This window comes from Eumetopias jubatus, unplaced genomic scaffold (genome assembly GCF_037043125.1).
Source record: "Eumetopias jubatus isolate StellerSeaLion01/CBP00866 unplaced genomic scaffold, mEumJub1_p1.0 scaffold_10, whole genome shotgun sequence".
NCBI classification, from domain to species: domain Eukaryota; kingdom Metazoa; phylum Chordata; class Mammalia; order Carnivora; family Otariidae; genus Eumetopias; species Eumetopias jubatus.
Genome location: NW_028274816.1, coordinates 127954173 through 127970735, shown reverse-complemented (window position 1 = coordinate 127970735; position 16563 = coordinate 127954173). Strand labels below are relative to the sequence as shown.

Here is a 16563-nt window from a genome sequence, read left to right as displayed (position 1 = left end):
AAGGCCGGGGGGAGTGAGCAAGAGGAAGGCTGCTGCTCCCCTGTGAGGAGAAAGGGCAGAGTCCCTGTCCTTACGGAATGCCCGAGCTGCTGAACAAGGTTATGTGTCAGTTATGTCTTAAGAAAAAATAAATTGTTTTAAAAATGCCCCAGGCCGAGTTGAGTGGAATGCATGTCATTCTGTAGTTGGCAGCCCCATGGGGAGGGACTGTGACCCGAGTCCCCTGGGAAGATGGCCAGCAGCAGGGGTACTTTCCCCTGATGAGGTGAGAGCAGTAGGAAGACTGCAGCAGAATGGGCCTCTCAGCCGCATTTCTCATGCCTGCCAGGGGCCTGTGGCCTGTGCCTTCCACCAGCTGTGGTGGCAGTGGCAGCAGTGACTTAGTCATAGGAAGAGGTCCCCAGTAGGTCACAGAGAAGCCACCCCCAGCATTCGGAGGCATGCCCTTTCAGTTTTACTGTTGCTGCCAGCGAAACCTGAGCACCTCCCTCACTGACTGTTAGTGGCCAGGCCCGGCACTGTGGGACCCGTCTCAGTTGGCACGCACATCTCCTCCCCTGCCCTGAGCCTGTGTCTCTGTCCTTCCAAGCTGGTGTGTGGCAGATCATGAGGGGGGTGACAGGACCGGTCCCCGCCAGGTTTGTGCTGGTGCCCTCCTCCTGCTCTGTGCGCGGGGAGCACACTGGGCAGATGCCAGCAGATCATTCTGCTTCTTGGCTGTGGTCCCCATAAGAGGAAGCAGCGCAACAGTGACCGTGTTCTGTAGTGACTGACGTGCCCAGAGCCTATCTCAAAGAGCCTCTGGCACTCAGGGCTCTGTTATACTTGGGAAAGTCGGGCTTTCACAGATGTGCATGGAGCTGCCCTGAATGAGGTGAACAGCCATCAGACAGACAGGGCCTCGGCCACGTGCTTTTCAAGGTGTGGTGTGCAGACCACTCACTGGGGCTATGTCACGTGGTTTTTCAGGGATGCACAGGAGACGCTTTGGCTGCTTTTTTTTTTTTTTTTTTAATGGAAGGATAGCTTGCACAAGTAAACTCGATACCGTGGTTATCGTTGCTTAAGAAGTGGCTAAGCCAAAAAAAGTTGAGTTGGCTTAAAGTCCATTTTAATGAAAAACACCAAGTAAATGATGGTATAGATTGTATAGAACTGCAGCAAAGGAGCAGAAGTAGAGCACACAAAGACTCAGGTTTAGGAAACACTCTGCTGGGGGTGGGGGGTGGCGGTTCTCATCAGCCTGGGTGTTGCTCTTTACAAGCATGTGAGTTGGGCCCAAATCCATCATACCACATGGACTCCCCTTGCTGCGGTGTTAATAATTCGTTGTCAGCATCACTGTTTTTGTATAGCCTTTGAGTGTAATTTTTTTTTTAATCTAACTACACAGTGAAGTAAACTGAAATAAATGATACATGTATAAAGTGTTTGCACTGAGCCGTACCCCTCTTTGCTGTCTAGATAATGTGTGCAAAACCACTTTCATATCCAAGGAAACTGACTCTCCCTTGTTGACTTTTAGCCCGGGGTCTTACTTTCAGAAACCTGTTATTTTTAATACCATCAGGGTCTTCCTCTCTGTCCTAGGCAGGGTTTTAGTCACACCCCATTCCTCAGGCCATTTAGTCCATGTTGATTTTTATTGCAGTACTTTGCCCAGCCCTTGCGTCAGTCCCTCAGGCCTGACGGGCTGGCTGTCCCTCTGGAGGGGGAAGAGTTTCAGGGGGCAGGATGCTGACACACTGTGAAGTCAGGGCCCTGGCTCATCCACCCGCTTGCCTACTCACTCTGGCTCACTCACCGTTCTGTGTCCCTGTAGGCTGTCCTGGAGGACCAGAGTCAGATGAGGCAGATGGAGCTCGAGATCAGACCCTTGTTCCTTGTACCAGACACCAACGGCTTCATTGACCACCTGGCCAGTCTGGCACGGCTGCTGGAGAGCAGGAAGTACATCCTGGTGGTGCCCCTCATCGGTGAGTCAGGCCAGAGCACCCCTGCACACGTGCTGCAGCCCCCTCTCCACGTACGCCCCACGGCCCCGGGGCCAAGCAGCCAGAGAGCCCCGCTATGTGTGTATGGCAGGATTTGCAGGCAAGTAGGGTCTGCGTGGGGCAAGGAAAATTGTTTAATAATCAGAGCAGTTCGAATTATTATGGCTGATCCATGGCTTAAACTGCTTGAGCAAATGGACTCCTGTGTCCCAGCAACCCGAGGCTGCATGAGCCCAGCCCTTGTTTTTATCCTTATAAAGCTTGCAGTAAAACAGCAAAGCTGGTTCCCGTTATTGGTAAACACTCAGCCCTGGCAGATAACGGCAGTGCTGCTGGGTGGTCTGGCAGGGAGGCTGGGAGGATTTTGAAGTGGTTAGATGCCTTTGGTCTGATTGTCTTGTAGCTTTTCATGATCATTCTGTTGGTTCGAGGTAGCATTCTTCTGGCCAGTGTCACCGTAAGGCCAGGCTGACGGAAACCCTCCAGAGCAAGCCCTTGGCTCATGCCTGTGGATTCCTGCCACTTGGGCCCTTACCACTGTCTGGTCACTGATGCTGGTGCAGGGTCAGCATCTCAGGACCCAGCTAGCTTGCTTCCACCCTCAGGCCAGAAGAGCCCAGCTGGGCTGTCTCCAAGGGACTGTCTAGGCACTGTCTTAGTTCTTGGAGCTCTGCGGTGGGTCAGCCTGAGGATGGGCTTTGGGCTCTGGGCTCCTAATATAATTGAAACAGCTAATATAGCTGATGGCTATCCTGTGGAGGGAGAGGGTCTAAGAGGTGATTGGCTTTTCAGTGTCCCCTTCTCAGCAGCCACTTGGAGCAAGTTTGGTATCCTTGTCCTCTAGAAAAGCTGCCAGACTGGCAGTCTGCCTGCCAAGCCACCTCTGACATCCATGCCAAGATGTTCCATTGGGCCTCCCCTCCTAGTCCCAAGTGTCTTAGTGCCAGATGAGGGTGGAAACAAAGGGCAGGAAACATCCGCCCATGCAGAGGCTATAGAACCCTGGGGGGTTGTGGGAAACACGTTAGCACCACCTGAGAATGTTGGCACTGAAGCAGCCTTCGTCCCGCCTCCACCCTCCCTGTCTTCCTTCCCCCTCCCCATGTGGCCTGGCCAGAACCTCTTAAACCCAGGCCTCTGGACCTAAGGAAAGGCTTTCTGTTCTTCAGAAGTAGAGCAGCAAGACTGTCAGGTTGTTCCAGCTTCCCCTCTTCCCTCACTGCATCCTGGGGTAGGGTAGCTACCAGGATAGTATGTCCCCGTGCTTTCCTACCCTGGGAGATTTTTAAGGGAAAGAGAGTAAGTGGTCACTTTTGCTAATGGTCAGGAAATGGTATAACTGAGAGAGGTTGCTGATGTCCACGGAGTTCCCTAAGACTGGAAAGGGGCCTCAGACACCATCCCAGGCTAGCAAGGTTCTTGGTCCCCAGCACTGATTGTGCCCCTACTGTGTGCCCGGCCTCCCTATTCCTGGGGGATCCAGGGAAAGGTGGAACTGCAAGCCCTTGGCCTTGATGAGCCTGTGGTTTAATAGGGAAAGCCAGATCTGGTGGGGAGGGAGCAAATACATGCTCAAACCCCCAGGAAAGGACACAGGTAGAATAAATAGATGCCTCCCCCCCCAGTGCTGGGAAATGACAGCTGTCCCGCAGAAGTACAGGCCAGCCTCTTCGCACCTTCTGGGGGAGGGGGGCGCTCGACTTTCAGGGGCTTTGCAGGCGACTCCTGTTCAGCGAGCCTCCCTCCGTGCATTCCCAGTCTGTGTCCAGAGCACAAAGGGTTAAGCCGACAGCCTTCCCTGCTTGTTTCTTGTGCTCTTTAACCTGCTCCTGCTCCTTAGGCCTGACCCTAGCATCAAGAAGCCCCGCCTGGTGCAGAAGCACAAACAAGCTTCCCCTTTGAAGCCTGTTTAGTTTGGAAGCAGGAAAGGAGATTTTGGGATGGAATACCAGTTTTTCGTGTTTGATGTTCTGTTTGCTGTACCATACACCCATCCACCACTACTTCCCAGCCTCTACCATACATTGTGTGGGACATGCAGCAGCCTCAGGTTGCTGAAAGCATGGGCTGTGTGTGTGTGTGTGTTCCCACATGGGCCCTTTCCAGAAAGCGTCTCTGAATACCCAGACAGTGAGTGCCAGGCTCACCATGGAACAGCATGCTCATGCCGACTCCCCGAGCCATGAATCACTGCACTGAGGAGAGGCCTCAGACCCCAAACTCTCCCGGAGCCCCCAAGGAGTGCATATTTCCCACTTGACCTCAGGCTTTTGGCTGGAATTTTGGAAAGAATCTTCACCAGAAAATGAAGCCGTGTCCCAGACACATAGGCAGGAAGGCGCGCGCGTAAGCGCGCGCGCGCGCGCGCACACACACACACACACACACACACACACACACACACACACACACACGCAGTATCAGAGGAGTAGATGTGCCAAGGGCATGGTTTAAAGGATACCAGGGTCCTTGCAAGTAAGGCTGTGATTGTTGCTTCCCACTTGGTGACCTCTCTGCACTCTGCCAGGGGATGGGACATAGAACTTTGCCCCTTGTGAACTGCTGTGGTTGGGGATCCAGACTGATGAGGGGGAGTGCCTGTTGTCCTTTAGCAGCTACCCTTGTCTCTCCTGAGAGACCCTTTCAATTTAATCCTGTAACTGAGGAATATGATAGTAGAAGGGCCAGGTTTCTTCCTATGAATACAGCAGCTCCAGAAAATCCCTGTAGGTTCCTTCTAGGAGGAGGGTGGGGCCCAGGGGAAGAGGGAGAAAGATAGAGCTCTGTGGAAAGTCTGGCATACTTCTTGCCCCCTAAGTTCCTCTAGTGTCATTGGAAGACTCCTGTGGGGCAAGATAGGGTCTGTGGTCTGGGAAGGGGCTGGCTGGGAAAGTGAGCCTAGGGTAAAGGCAGACATCATTGCTGCTTGCTGAGGCTGATGATACCTTGTGGGACTGTGTCTCATCAGTGATCAATGAACTGGACGGCCTGGCCAAGGGGCAGGAGACAGACCACCGGGCTGGGGGCTATGCCCGTGTGGTGCAGGAAAAGGCCCGGAAGTCCATTGAGTTCCTCGAGCGGCGATTTGAGAGTCGGGACTCTTGCCTACGGGCCTTGACCAGCCGTGGCAATGAACTCGAATCCATCGCCTTCCGCAGTGAAGACATCACTGGCCAACTGGTAAGACCTGCGGCAGAAAGGGAGAACCCATAGCCAGCCTCAGAACAGGGTCTCCAGGAGCTCAGGCACCTCAGGCGGCCCAGGCAGCTGAGGGGGGCAGCCACCACCCAGGCCCAGGAGGGGCAGTTCTTTGTACCCTAGATCACTCTTGTCACAGTCGCACCCCACCAAGGAGGACCAGAACGTGTATGGAAGGGACTCTGGGATGTGATTCTCCCCAGGACCCCAGACGTAGAGTATACCTGTGCCTCCGAATGGCGCCCCCTCCTGCCCAGCGGCACTTCTCACACTTTCTTCCTCCAGGGTAACAACGATGACCTGATCCTCTCCTGTTGCCTCCACTACTGCAAAGACAAGGCTAAGGACTTCATGCCCACCAACAAAGGTACAGCTTTGCCTCTGCCTCAGGATCGTCCATTTCCCCCCCATCCCCCACCCCCACTTTCCCATCCTCAGCCTTTCCCTAGGGAGGGGCTGGGGAGTTGGATGTAAGTCTGAGGCCAGCCTTCTGGAAATCCCACCTCACTGTCACAGCTCCCCCACTCCCAGGTGGACCCTGGGCCAACTAGGGTGGACCTAGCCCTGAAAGCCAGGCTCTAGGCAGTGAGCTTTCCCGCTCGGCATGTATCCATTTCCTTTCTTGGGTCCTCAGTGAGTCTTCTGACAGCAAGAATGTCTTTATGATTCAGTGCAGCTTATTCTGGCCATGGTCTCCTGAACCCAGCCCTCTGCAGCTCTGAGAGGGCAGTCCCTACTGGTCCCTAGGGCCCACCTCCCTCTTCTTGGCCATGCTCAGCCTCTCAGTTCATCCCTGAATGTTTACCCTCTATCTGGCCAGTACTGGAGGTACTTCCCCAGTGAGTAGTGGGCCTTTTCTTCCTGTCTCTGTGTCATATGCTGTGGTACTTTGGGGGCAGTTGACAGCTTGAGGACTGAGCCCTCAGCCCAATTTTCAAGGCCTTTTTGGTGGCCAGTCCCATCTTTGAGCCAAAGGCCCACCCTGGGACTCTTCCAGGTGCTTCAGCACCTCATCCTCAATCCAGAATGTTTTCCTGCACAGCCCCTCAGAGTCAGCAAGGCTCAGGTGTTTTCTGCTCCTGGCTCCCAGGAGTCTGACATTTCTTCCTAGGACGTCCTCGCTCCGTGTCATCTACAGACACGAGCATTCTTACTGCTTGGTTTCTGTGTATAGGTGACTACATCTTGTCATTTTCCTCTGGTGGTTGTTGCCCAGCTCTTTTCCCTGCTGCTCAGTTTCCTCGCCCTGGCTTCCAGGCTGGTCAGGAGATTGTCTTCTCTCCTGCTGCTCCTGCCACCTGTGTCACTGCAGCCTGAGTCTCTGCACCAGGGGCTGAGAATGAGCCCACAAGTGCTGTTCTTCAGAGGGGTCCTGCCACCTGGCTTGCACGTTCTGTCCCTGAGGGACAGACCTGGAGAAGAACTGGTAGAAAGGAGTCCTGGCTGAGCCAAACAGAGGAGCTTGGGCTCTGTTTCCAGGCAGCTTCCTAGAGGGGCACTTTCTGAGGGAGAGGTAGGCGGCATTGCAGAAGGCCTTGTTGGGAAGTATGGTTCAGATACTGCTACGGCCCCACCCAGCCTCAGAGCTGTTTCTTTCTTAGCAGAGACACATTTTGGCTTTGGCCTTACTAGTCTTTCCACCCCCCCCACTTCACCCCAAACAGCCTGCAGGAACCCATTGCCATCCTGGGGACCGCCCCTATCACAATTACATCAGCAACGGCTAGTGTAATCAAACCCCATTTGTCAGTGTGAATTCTTAGCAGATTAACTTGTCAGATACACAGAGAAACCGTCACTAAATGTTTATGTGTAAACGATGTTGAATTTTAAAATCATGTGGATTATGGCGGATGGGGCCTGACAAGATGACAGTCTCTGGTTTCTAACAAAGTGAAGTTACCAGTGTCAAAACAGAGGATGTTTATTGTTAAAAATGTCTGAAAGTATCCACAGAAACCCCTGCAGACCCCTGCCAGCAATGCCGGGCCTTAGTCGACTATCCTAAGGCCTGGGACTCTCGTTCTGAGCCCCAGGACAGGAGTGGCGGGGCTGCGTCGAGCAGCCAGCTGGGAAGCTCAGAAAGCACAGCCCGGCACCACCCACGCCTGAGGGGCCAGGCCCAGGCCATGGAGCCGTCTGAGAGCATCCTCTCTGCTCATGTGGCCTCCCTCTCCCCATCTGCCCACCGTCTGCCCACCGCAACCCTCACCTCCCACCCCTTCTCCTTCCGCCTGGCCCCTTCTCCCACCAGCGTCAGCCTCACGAGCCTCTCCCTCCCTCTTCCCCCAAACTCCTCCCAGGCTGACAGCCAGTTCTCAGCCTCCCTGCCTGGAACTGGCAAGCCTGAAACTGCTCAGGTCCAGACCTGGACATTTGCAATTGCCCAGCCCCGCCAGCCCCCCGCAGTCAGTAAGCCCCGCAGGACATTTCCTGTGCCTCACTGTCTGCCGGACCTCCGTCAGGAAATACCCAGCCCTGGACTGAGGGGTGGGCCTGCCACTGAGCGGCCTGACCAGGGCTGGGGATGTCACTTGTGTGGGGACTTGGCCCTGGCTTAAATTCTCTCCAATACATTAAAAGGTTAGGGAATTAGGGAAAAGTAGTGGAAGACATCTTGCTAAGAGGTCATCTAAAAAGAACAAAGACTGCTGGTGCTGATATAGAAAGAGCTTAAAGCTATATAAAATTTGAATAAAGTAAATACGGCTAGTATGATTGTAATGTTGTTGGGAAAAAAGCTTATGTAACAAGGATATATACTTGCACATGTGCATTAAAAAATCCAGAAGCACGCATAGATCTAGCCCTGGAGAACAAGACAGAGACACACGAAGGGAGAAACTAGGAGGATGGCTTTGGTTTTTCCTTTCATTTGTCCTCTTCTGTATTGTTAGAGGTTCTCACCATTTACGTCGCTTACTTTCATGTAATAGAGGAAATCATTTGGCTCTCACTCAGGGCCACCTTGGCACGGCCTTGCCAGGGACCCTTGCCCTCCTCTCCTCAGAGGTCCCTTGAACTAACCCCTCTCCTCATCTCTGGGAGCCTGGATTCACTTTGGATTCCATCTTGAGCTTTCTACCTCTTGATACCTAAAGCATTGACCTCCTAGCCTTGGAGGGAAAGGATGTGCAGGAAGAGAGGAGTACCTGTGAGCCCAGGACCAGCCATACAGCCCAAAGGAGCAGAAGGAAAGGGGCTTCCTCTACTCCCCTCAGTTCAGCGTCCCAGGAGAGGGGTCTGTGGAGGCTAGTGGCTTGGGCAGGTCTCTGGACACGAGGCAGCTCCATCCCAGGCTGGAGGCGGGGGTCTAAAGCAGAAGGCCAGCCCTGGCCCAGCATGGTCCTCTCTAAGCCAGTAGGGGAGGGGTACCCTCGCTGATCGCGTGAGGGAAAGACTTGTAGAAGGGCCAAGAAATGGCTGGCACTGACCCCTCCCAGGCCACATTCCCCTCGGAGGGAAGAGAGGCAGCCCGTGCCTCTGCCTCCTGCCCTCAGCGACGTCCCTCTGCTCTCATGTCTACAGAGGAGCCGATCCGGCTGCTGCGGGAGGTGGTGCTCTTGACAGACGATCGCAACCTGCGCGTGAAGGCACTGACGAGGAACGTGCCTGTGCGGGACATCCCGGCCTTCCTCGCGTGGGCCCAGGTGGGCTGAGGGGGCCGCACCGGGGCCCCCCCCCCGTCGTGGAACCATTCCTGAGAGGCCACCAGGCGCCCAGTGTAGCACCGGCGATGCCCACGTGCCTGAGCCACCAATCCACCCAGACAATAAACCATCCTCTTCCAACCCACGCCGTGGCCGTGCTGTGGGGGAGCTGCTCCTCACAGAGCCCCTCCTGAGGGTCGGGCGGAAGCTGCTGGGACCCTCCTGGGCTGCCAAGATTTAGCAGGGCGGTGGCTGGCTGCAGTGACAGCAGGTGGGTGAGCCAGATAGGCCGCCCACGGTCTCAGCCTTTCTCCCTCCCCCTGTCTAGTTCAAGGGCTTGCGGAAGGCCTTCTCAGCCCAGGGACTCCGCCACTTTCTCAGCTGGAGACAGGGCAGGGGGTTGCATTTCCATCAGGTGCAGGTGAAATGATCTTCAGAACTCCTGTGCTGAATGTGTCCCAAGAGGCTTTGGTCATGCCATGAAGAGAATGCCCAGGGTGTGTCTCTCTGAGGCCTGGATTCCCCGATGGACCCCAGTTGGGTTCTGGACACCATGTCCCGAACAGCAGCCTTAGGCCCCACCTTTTCTACCCCCTACCCCAAACACACATGCATCCTGCTGCTCTTCTTCCTGTCCTTCTCATTCTGGGTCCATTACACTTTGCCCCTCGTTCCCCTTTGGATGGTCGTGGGTCTAGAGGGAAGGACATCTGGTCTCAGACTCCTGCTTCCTGGGTGGCCTTTGCCTTCTCCTCTCCCTCATTAGCCTTCCTTTTGCTCTAGTTCCCATTTCACGAAATTTCTTCAGACTCTTCTCAGTTCCCCCCTCCTCTCTCCTCCCCCTCTCCCTCCTGAACCATCCCCTTGGCCTCCTTCCCTTTCTAGTTGGTCCCTCTTACCTCCCCAGTCCCCTCAAAGTCTTCACTTCAGGTCCTTGCCGTGGGGGTTCCCAATCTGAATCGTCCTCCTCTGGTACCTCCTCTGGTACCACTTCCTTCTCTGTGCCAGGAACCTAATAAAGCTTTCCTGCCCTGACCTTCTTTCTCAGACCCCTTGTGCTCTGAGAAACTTCCAGGCTCCTGCAGACCAGCCTGAGGGTAGGGTGGGCCAGTGCCTGAGAGGGGCATCGCCGAGCCCTGACTGTACACCATTTCTAGCTTTGCCCTAGAAGAACTTGACACAAGGGCCTTTTGGCCTTTGAGGTTTTTGTTGCCTCTTTAGCTGGCACCTGTGTCCGGAGCCTCCCTCGAGGGGCTTCCTACTGGGAATGGGCTCTCCCAACCCAGGGACAGGGATGAAAGGAACTTGGAGGAAGACAGGACTTTGAGGAGGAGCCAGGAGTCAGTTTTGATGGGACCAGAGGGGGAATCCCCCAGAGCTCCCCGTCTGGACTGTACAGGCTTCCTAGAGGATGGGAGCAAAGCGCTACCCTCCCAGAGGCCCAAGATTATACCAGGAGGAGGGCGTACTGTGCAGGAGAGCCACCAGTGGTTTGGGGGTATGAGTCCCCCAAGGGCCTCAGAAGACCGGCTCTTTGGGGTACAGGGTCCCGGCCTCTTCTTTGAGATCCTCTCCCCTGGGTGAAGGCCAATGACTGGGTGGGTGGGAGACCCATCTCCTTTCTGTCCCATTTGCAGCACTGGTTTTGTTTCCTTAATAAATTTTTAGTTATGAACATGCCTGACCTCTTTGCCCATCTGTCTCTGGGGCTGGGAAGGGAAGAAGGTCCAAGCCTCTCTGCACTTGTATGAGGGAGCTGTGTCTGGCCCCTCCACCCACCCAGGTCCTTGTACAGGGCAGAAGAGAGCAGCGGGGTCCAGGGTCCTTGGTTACTGCTTTATTGCTGTTTGGTTTCGAGTATAGAAAATGGAAGCGGCTCTGGAAGAGCCTGTGTACAAGGTAGGAAATATACAAACGGGGAGGAGGGAGCTAAAGAGACCACGTTCCAGCCCAGCCCAGCCTGGGCTCGGGGTGGGGGGCCGCCCGGGGCGCATGCAATAAATATGGTCCGGGGGGGCCCCAGGGAAGGGAGGGATAGGGAGGACACCGCGGGAGTGGGAGACCGGTAGGCCAGGGCTGCCTCAGCCCTCTGACTCCAGAGGGAGGGAAGGGTTGGCCCTGGGGCTAGTGCCACTTGTGCAAAATGAGGAACTTCACATTATCAGTCCCGGGGCGGGCGGGAGCGGGGGGCGGGGGGCCCTCCGGCCGGCTCAGTCCCCTCCCCGCTCCCCAACTCTGCCCGACGCTCCGACCCCAGCGGGGAGATTCACAGTGAGAATGGGTGTGGTCGCAAGGGCCGGAGGTAGGGCTGGGAGCGTCCCAACAGTGACACCCCTCCCTCCAAGAGCAGCACGGAGCCGGGGGGGGAGGGGGCCAACGAACCACAGGAAGAGGCGGAGAAGGGCCGGGGGTCTCCTTTGGTCAAAGCTGATATCAAAAATATAAATCTCCCTTCCCCCATCCCACCCCCGTCCCGGGGTTTCACCCCCACCCCCACCCCCGGGCTAAGGCACAAAGCAGTGAGGCCAGGTGGGGCCGCCGCCAGTGCGGCGACGCTGCCGGGGCTGCTACAGTCGTCCGGGCGCCGTGTGCCTGCTCGCGGCGGCTGCCGTCGTTCCCCGGCGGGGGGGGGGGGTGGGGGGCGGGGGACGGGCACGGGCCGGTGCCACGCGGCGGCGACGAAGGCGGGCCGGCCAGAGGCGCTCTAGGTGGGGGAAAATCGGTCGATGGTCCGGCCGTCGGGTCCGGCGGCCAGGTGCGCTCCCTGGCTCAGCACCTCGGCCGCCTTGTCCGGGCTGAGGCCCAGCTCGGCGGTGAACTTAGCCAGCGGGTAGAGGCTCTCGAGCGCCACCTTGGGGTCGTGCAGGAAGTGCGTGGTCTGCGCCAGCAGCTCGGCCGCCGCTGCCTTGTCCTGCTGCTTCAGGCTCAGCTGTTCAGCCGTGAGGCGGGCTACAGCAAAGACACCCTCGGGGAAGTCGAGCTTGCCCTTGCCGTCGGGGCCGGGGACGCCGGGCAGCGCCCCCAGGCCGGCCAGCGCTCCGGCTGCGCCTGCCGCGCCACCCACGGCGTGCATCTTCATGTGGCTGATGAGGTTGCGTTGCTGGGCGAACTTGCCGCCGCACACCTGGCACTCGTAGGGCTTCTCGCCCGAGTGGATGCGCATGTGCTCGGTGAGGCGGTACTGGCGCGTGAAGCGCATGCCGCACGCGTCGCACGCGAAGGGTTTGAGGCCCAGGTGGCTGCGCATGTGGCGCGTCATGGTCCCGCGCTGCGTGAACTTCTTCCCGCAGATGGTGCAAGGATAGGGTCGGGTCAGCCAGTGCGTCTTCTCGTGCTGTCGCAGCGTGGCCGGGTCTTTGTAGCTCTTGTCGCACGACGCGCAGCGGTACGGCCGCAGCAGCTCACCCAGGCCGCCCGGAGCCCCAGCGACCTTGTCCCCACTGCCTCCAAAAGGGGGCCCCAAGCCGGCGGCCCCCGCAGCTACCTCAGCCGCCTCGGCCCTGCCGTACAGCGCCTCCTCCTCCTCCACGTGAGCTTCCACGTGCGCATTCAGCTGCTCCGAGCTAGGGAAGCCCTTGCCGCACGGTATGCACACGTACAGGTTGTCACCGAAGCTCTCGGGCTCGCCGTAAGCCAGGTGCGGGCATGGGTAGCCCTCGAGGTGGCCGCCGGGCGGGCTGGGGTCCTCGCTGCTGCCTGTCTCCTCGCTGCTGCTCTTATAGTCGTCGCCGTCGCCACCCGCGCCTGGCCCGTCCAGGCCGCCGTGGTAGCGCGGCGGCGCCAGGCCTAGAGCAGGCACCCCAGGCGAGGCGGCCGGGTCCCCGCCGCGCTCCTCGCAGCGCTCGCTGGGGGAGCCGCGCTCCCGGCCCAGCTCGTCGCCGTAACTGCCCAGGCCTGGTTCGTGCTTCATCCAGCGGTAGAGGAGGCTGGGCCCGTCGGGGCGGCCCGGGGGCTCGGGTCCCGGGCTGCCGCCGCCGCCGCCGCCACGGAACGGGTCCGGAGGCGGTACGGCCTCCTCCAGCTTCTGGAAGGGCAGCGGCGGCAGCGGCGGCAGGGGGAGCGGGGGCTCCTTGTAGGCTGCGGGGCCGGCACTGGGAGGGCTGTCTGGGCGCGGGGGCAGTTCGCGCTCGCCGGGCGGCCGCTCGGGAGGCGCGGAGCCCGGCGGGCTCTTCTTGGACAGGTCCAGGCCGCAGAGCGGGGAGCAGCGGCGCTCCGGGGCGCAGAGTGCGGAGGCCGGGCCGGGGCCCGAGGCGTACAGCTCCGCGCAGTGCGTGTTCACCGCGGCCTCGGGGCCCGCGGACGGCTCGCCGGCTGGCGGCGGCGGGGGCCCGGCCGGGGACGAGTAGCAGGCCTGGATGACGGGCGTGGCGGCCCGAAGGCCCCGGCCAGGCCTCCCGTAGGGAGCGTAGCCGCCGCCGCCGCCGCCACCGCCCCGCAGGTGGCAGTACTTGCCGTGGCGCTTGAGGCGCTTCTTGCACAGCGCCACGAGGTCGGGGATCTGCAGGTAGCTGGCGGCGGCCAGCACTGCGCCCAGGCTCGGCTCGGCCCCCGGAGCCACGGCCGCGGCCGCCGCCGCCTCTGCGCCATCTGCCAGGCGGCCGGTGTAGATGAAGTCCAGCACCAGGCGGAACACGGCCGGGCTCACCATGTCATGGTCCAGGTTGAGCAGGTTGTCATGCACCACCAGGGACTTGAGGTAGGCGCTGCTGGCCGCCAGCACGTTCTTGTGCGCGCGGAAGAGGGCGTTCTGCACCACGATGATCACGTCGCACAAGAAGCCCTTGGTGCGCTGGTTGTTGAGCTGCAGCAGCAGCTGCCTCGAGTGGCCCGGCGCCTCCATCGTGTCCAGCATCGTCTGCCCAGCACACTCTCCTGCAGGGATACACAGCAGCCGGGTCAGCGCCTCACCCAGCCCTGGCCGCCTCTATCCAGCTGGGCGCTTCTCCCCGCGCCCCCCCCCCAACTTCCCCTTCCCCCTTGCCCTCAGCCAGGCAGGGGCATCGAGCACCGCGGCCTGGGTACTGGCAGTGGGGCGGCGGCGGCCTCCGAGTGTGCAAGCCTGGGCCGGGGGCCTGGACCCAGAAGAAGGGCGTCTGAGCGTGGCTGCTGGAGACGAGGCCAGGCTGGCCTGCACGGCCCAGGCCCGGGTGCCACCGGGCACACAGGCTGGGCTCTGGGGACTTCCGAGGAGAAAACTGTTTGGGGGAAGTGACCCCTTCGGAGACAGTTACCGGATTTGAGGAAAATGTCCGCTTCAGGAAAAGTCATTCAGGGCCGAGAAGTTTGCCCGATTGGGATATAAGGGAGCCGAGTAAAAAAAAACAAAAACAACAACAACAACAACAAAGCGCCTCCCGCCTCGGGAGAAGTTGCCCCAGCTGGGGGAAGTGATCCAGTGGAGGGGAGCGCGGTGCCCGCCGTGGCGCCGCCCTGCCCGGGGGCTGTCAGGCCCTCAGATGGGGCCGAGGCGCGGCCGCGGCGCGGGGAGCGGAGGCAGAGGCTGCCGTGGCGGGCAGAGCATGAAGGCCGGCCCCGGCGCGGGGAGGGCGTTATATCGGGGCAGGAGGCTGAGGCAGGAAGCAGGTGGGGGGGAGGGGGGAGCCACGCAGCTCCCAGGGGAGGGAGGGGGCAGCGCCCCGGGCGGGCACGGCGCACAGCCGGCTGCGGCCCTGACCCCGGCCTGCGCCCCACCCGCGTCCCGGCCCCGGCCCTCGGCCTCGGCTCTGCAGTCGCGGGCCCCGGCGCCTCCCGCCCCAGCTCCCTTCGGCCCCCTCTGCAACGGGAACTCCGCCGCCCCAAACTTGGGGAAAAGTTTCCCAACTTCTGACAGGCCGGGGAGAAGCGCGCCAGCCCCAGTCCCTCGACTCCTAGCTTTTCCTCTCGGCCCCCAATTTTCGGCAGCCAAGCGGCCCTGGAGCCTGAGCCGAGCCCTGAGCTCCCCTGCCGGCTCGTCCGCCCGCCCACCCTGTTCCCGGCCTGGCCCCGCAGGGCCTCGCGGCCCGTTACCTGCGGCCGCAACGCGACCCGGCTTCCCTCCCCGTGGCGGTGGCAGCTCCTAGCCGGCGCCCCACCCGCCCCGCTGCCAGGCGCCGAGCTGTGCCAGGGCAGCGCCCCTGCCAGCCCCGCCCGCCAGCTCCCCTTCCCTTCCCTTCGCCTCTCCGGCCCATGTGCGGGCAGAGTCGGCCCCGGGCCGCTGACCCCGCCGTGAACCCGGCGCAGAGCAGCGTCCCGGCGGTCCTGAGTCCTCTAGGGAACGACACCCGGAGTCCTGAACGCCAGCCGCCTTGGGGCGTCCGCGCCAGAGGATGCGCCCGAGACGGCCAGCGCGTAAGGACCGGGCTGTCCGGGTCCCCTGTCCCTCCCGGTCCCGAGCCTCAGGACCCACCTGGGGGGCATGTCGGAAGCCCCGGGCCCGGCTGCCGGCGGATCCAGGGGGGGACGTGGCTGCGCTGCGCTGCCCTCCGCCCGCCGGGCCCCCGGTCGGTCTGTCCTGCTGGTCCGTCCTCCCCGCGTCCTGGTCGCGTCTCAGCCCCGCCGCGCTTTCCGCGCACTCTTATCTGGAGCGGCCCGGGCCGGCACGCGCTCCTGCTGCTATGGCGCCACCTCGCGGCCGTGCGGGGCTTTGCGCGGCACCTCCGCGACCTCCCTCCCGCGCACCTGGGTTGGGCTGGAGGCTCACAGATGCGGAGCTGGACCCGGGAGAGGGGTCTGTTCACAGGGCCACCCTCCCAGATGTGCCCACGTAAGGACCCAGGCCCCGAAACTTCGAGCCCCACAAACTCTGGGGTTTTGAGCTCAACGTTCCCATGTACATATTTCTAGATTCTCACATTGCCTCAGTTTGAAGAAGTCCGGCCCGCGGGCGCCTGGGTGGCTCAGATGGTTAAGCGTCTGCCTACAGCTCAGGTCATGACCCCAGGGTCCTGGGATCGAGTCCCGCATCGGGCTCCCCGCTCCTTGGGAGCCCCTCTGCCTCTCTCTCTCTCTCTCTCTCTCTCTCTCTCTCTCTCTCTGTCTCTCATTAATAAATAAATAAAATCTTAAAAAAAAAGAAGTCCTGCCCGCAAGGAGGGGACCCTAGGGACAAGTAGATGGGGGGGGGTGGAGGTTACGGAAGTCGTGAGAGAGAAGAAGGTAGACAAGATCTTGGGGGGCGACTCCTTAGACATTCCTGGATGGGACTGTCCGTTTGTACCCACCCCACCCCCAACACACCCAACCTTCACTCAGCCACATGGGTTTACGTATGCACGGAATAAACCCATTTGCACCCATACCCTCTCCAGGCACTGACACCTGCGGGCGCGCATGTTGGCGCAAACACATCTGCCCCCTTCTAAAAGGCTCTCTGGGATACTCCGGAGGCTGCCCTCCATGAGCCTGGGCAGGGCCGTTACCCAATCAGCCTGCTCTGAACTTAGAGGTCTCTGGAGGGACCCCAGGACGTTCGACTGGGGATGGCTGGACGGCGCCTCCTGGGGATCCCGCAGAAGGAACCCCAGGCCCCAGATTCCCCGTGTGAGCCATTTTGAGGGACCTGCTTGCTCAACCTCGTCTCCAACCCACCAACCCGGAACGTGGCCGCAGGGACTGCAGCCCAGGATCCCCCGGCAAGGTTCTGCATCCCACGTGAAGGCCCGGTTCTTGCAGGTGACGCCCCTTATAGGAGGGAGGGGACCCCGCACTGGCGCGGGCACTCCGGAAGTGTCCCTGCGCGGCCC

At 60.1% G+C, this 16563-nt stretch overlaps 2 protein-coding genes across 4 annotated transcripts in view; one reads left to right on the top strand and one right to left on the bottom strand.

Moving 5' to 3' along the window:
- The window catches only part of SMG6 (SMG6 nonsense mediated mRNA decay factor), a 227848-nt gene extending 217331 nt beyond the window's left edge, over positions 1 to 10517 (top strand). Inside the window, exons 16-19 of the mRNA XM_028109088.2 lie at positions 1823 to 1976; positions 4963 to 5174; positions 5478 to 5559; positions 8721 to 10517. Of these exons, the coding sequence (XP_027964889.1) occupies positions 1823 to 1976; positions 4963 to 5174; positions 5478 to 5559; positions 8721 to 8851 (579 nt within the window). The 3' untranslated portion in view covers positions 8852 to 10517. The remainder of the gene's footprint in view (positions 1 to 1822; positions 1977 to 4962; positions 5175 to 5477; positions 5560 to 8720) is intronic.
- Positions 10518 to 11493: 976 nt separating this feature from the next.
- Positions 11494 to 15394, bottom strand: HIC1 (HIC ZBTB transcriptional repressor 1). Of its 3 annotated transcripts, none has more exons than XM_028108979.2 (2): positions 15228 to 15394; positions 11494 to 13714 (listed from the first exon to the last, which is right to left on the bottom strand). In XM_028108979.2, exon 2 carries the CDS (start codon positions 13692 to 13694, stop codon positions 11547 to 11549), a length of 2148 nt encoding a protein of 715 aa, XP_027964780.1. In that variant the 5' UTR covers positions 13695 to 13714; positions 15228 to 15394; the 3' UTR covers positions 11494 to 11546. The 3 variants fall into 3 exon arrangements, with proteins under 3 accessions (XP_027964780.1, XP_027964779.1, XP_027964778.1); XM_028108978.2 differs by lacking the exon at positions 15228 to 15394 and adding an exon at positions 14849 to 14909; XM_028108977.2 differs by lacking the exon at positions 15228 to 15394 and adding an exon at positions 14074 to 14341.
- Between the last annotated feature and the right edge of the window lie 1169 nt (positions 15395 to 16563).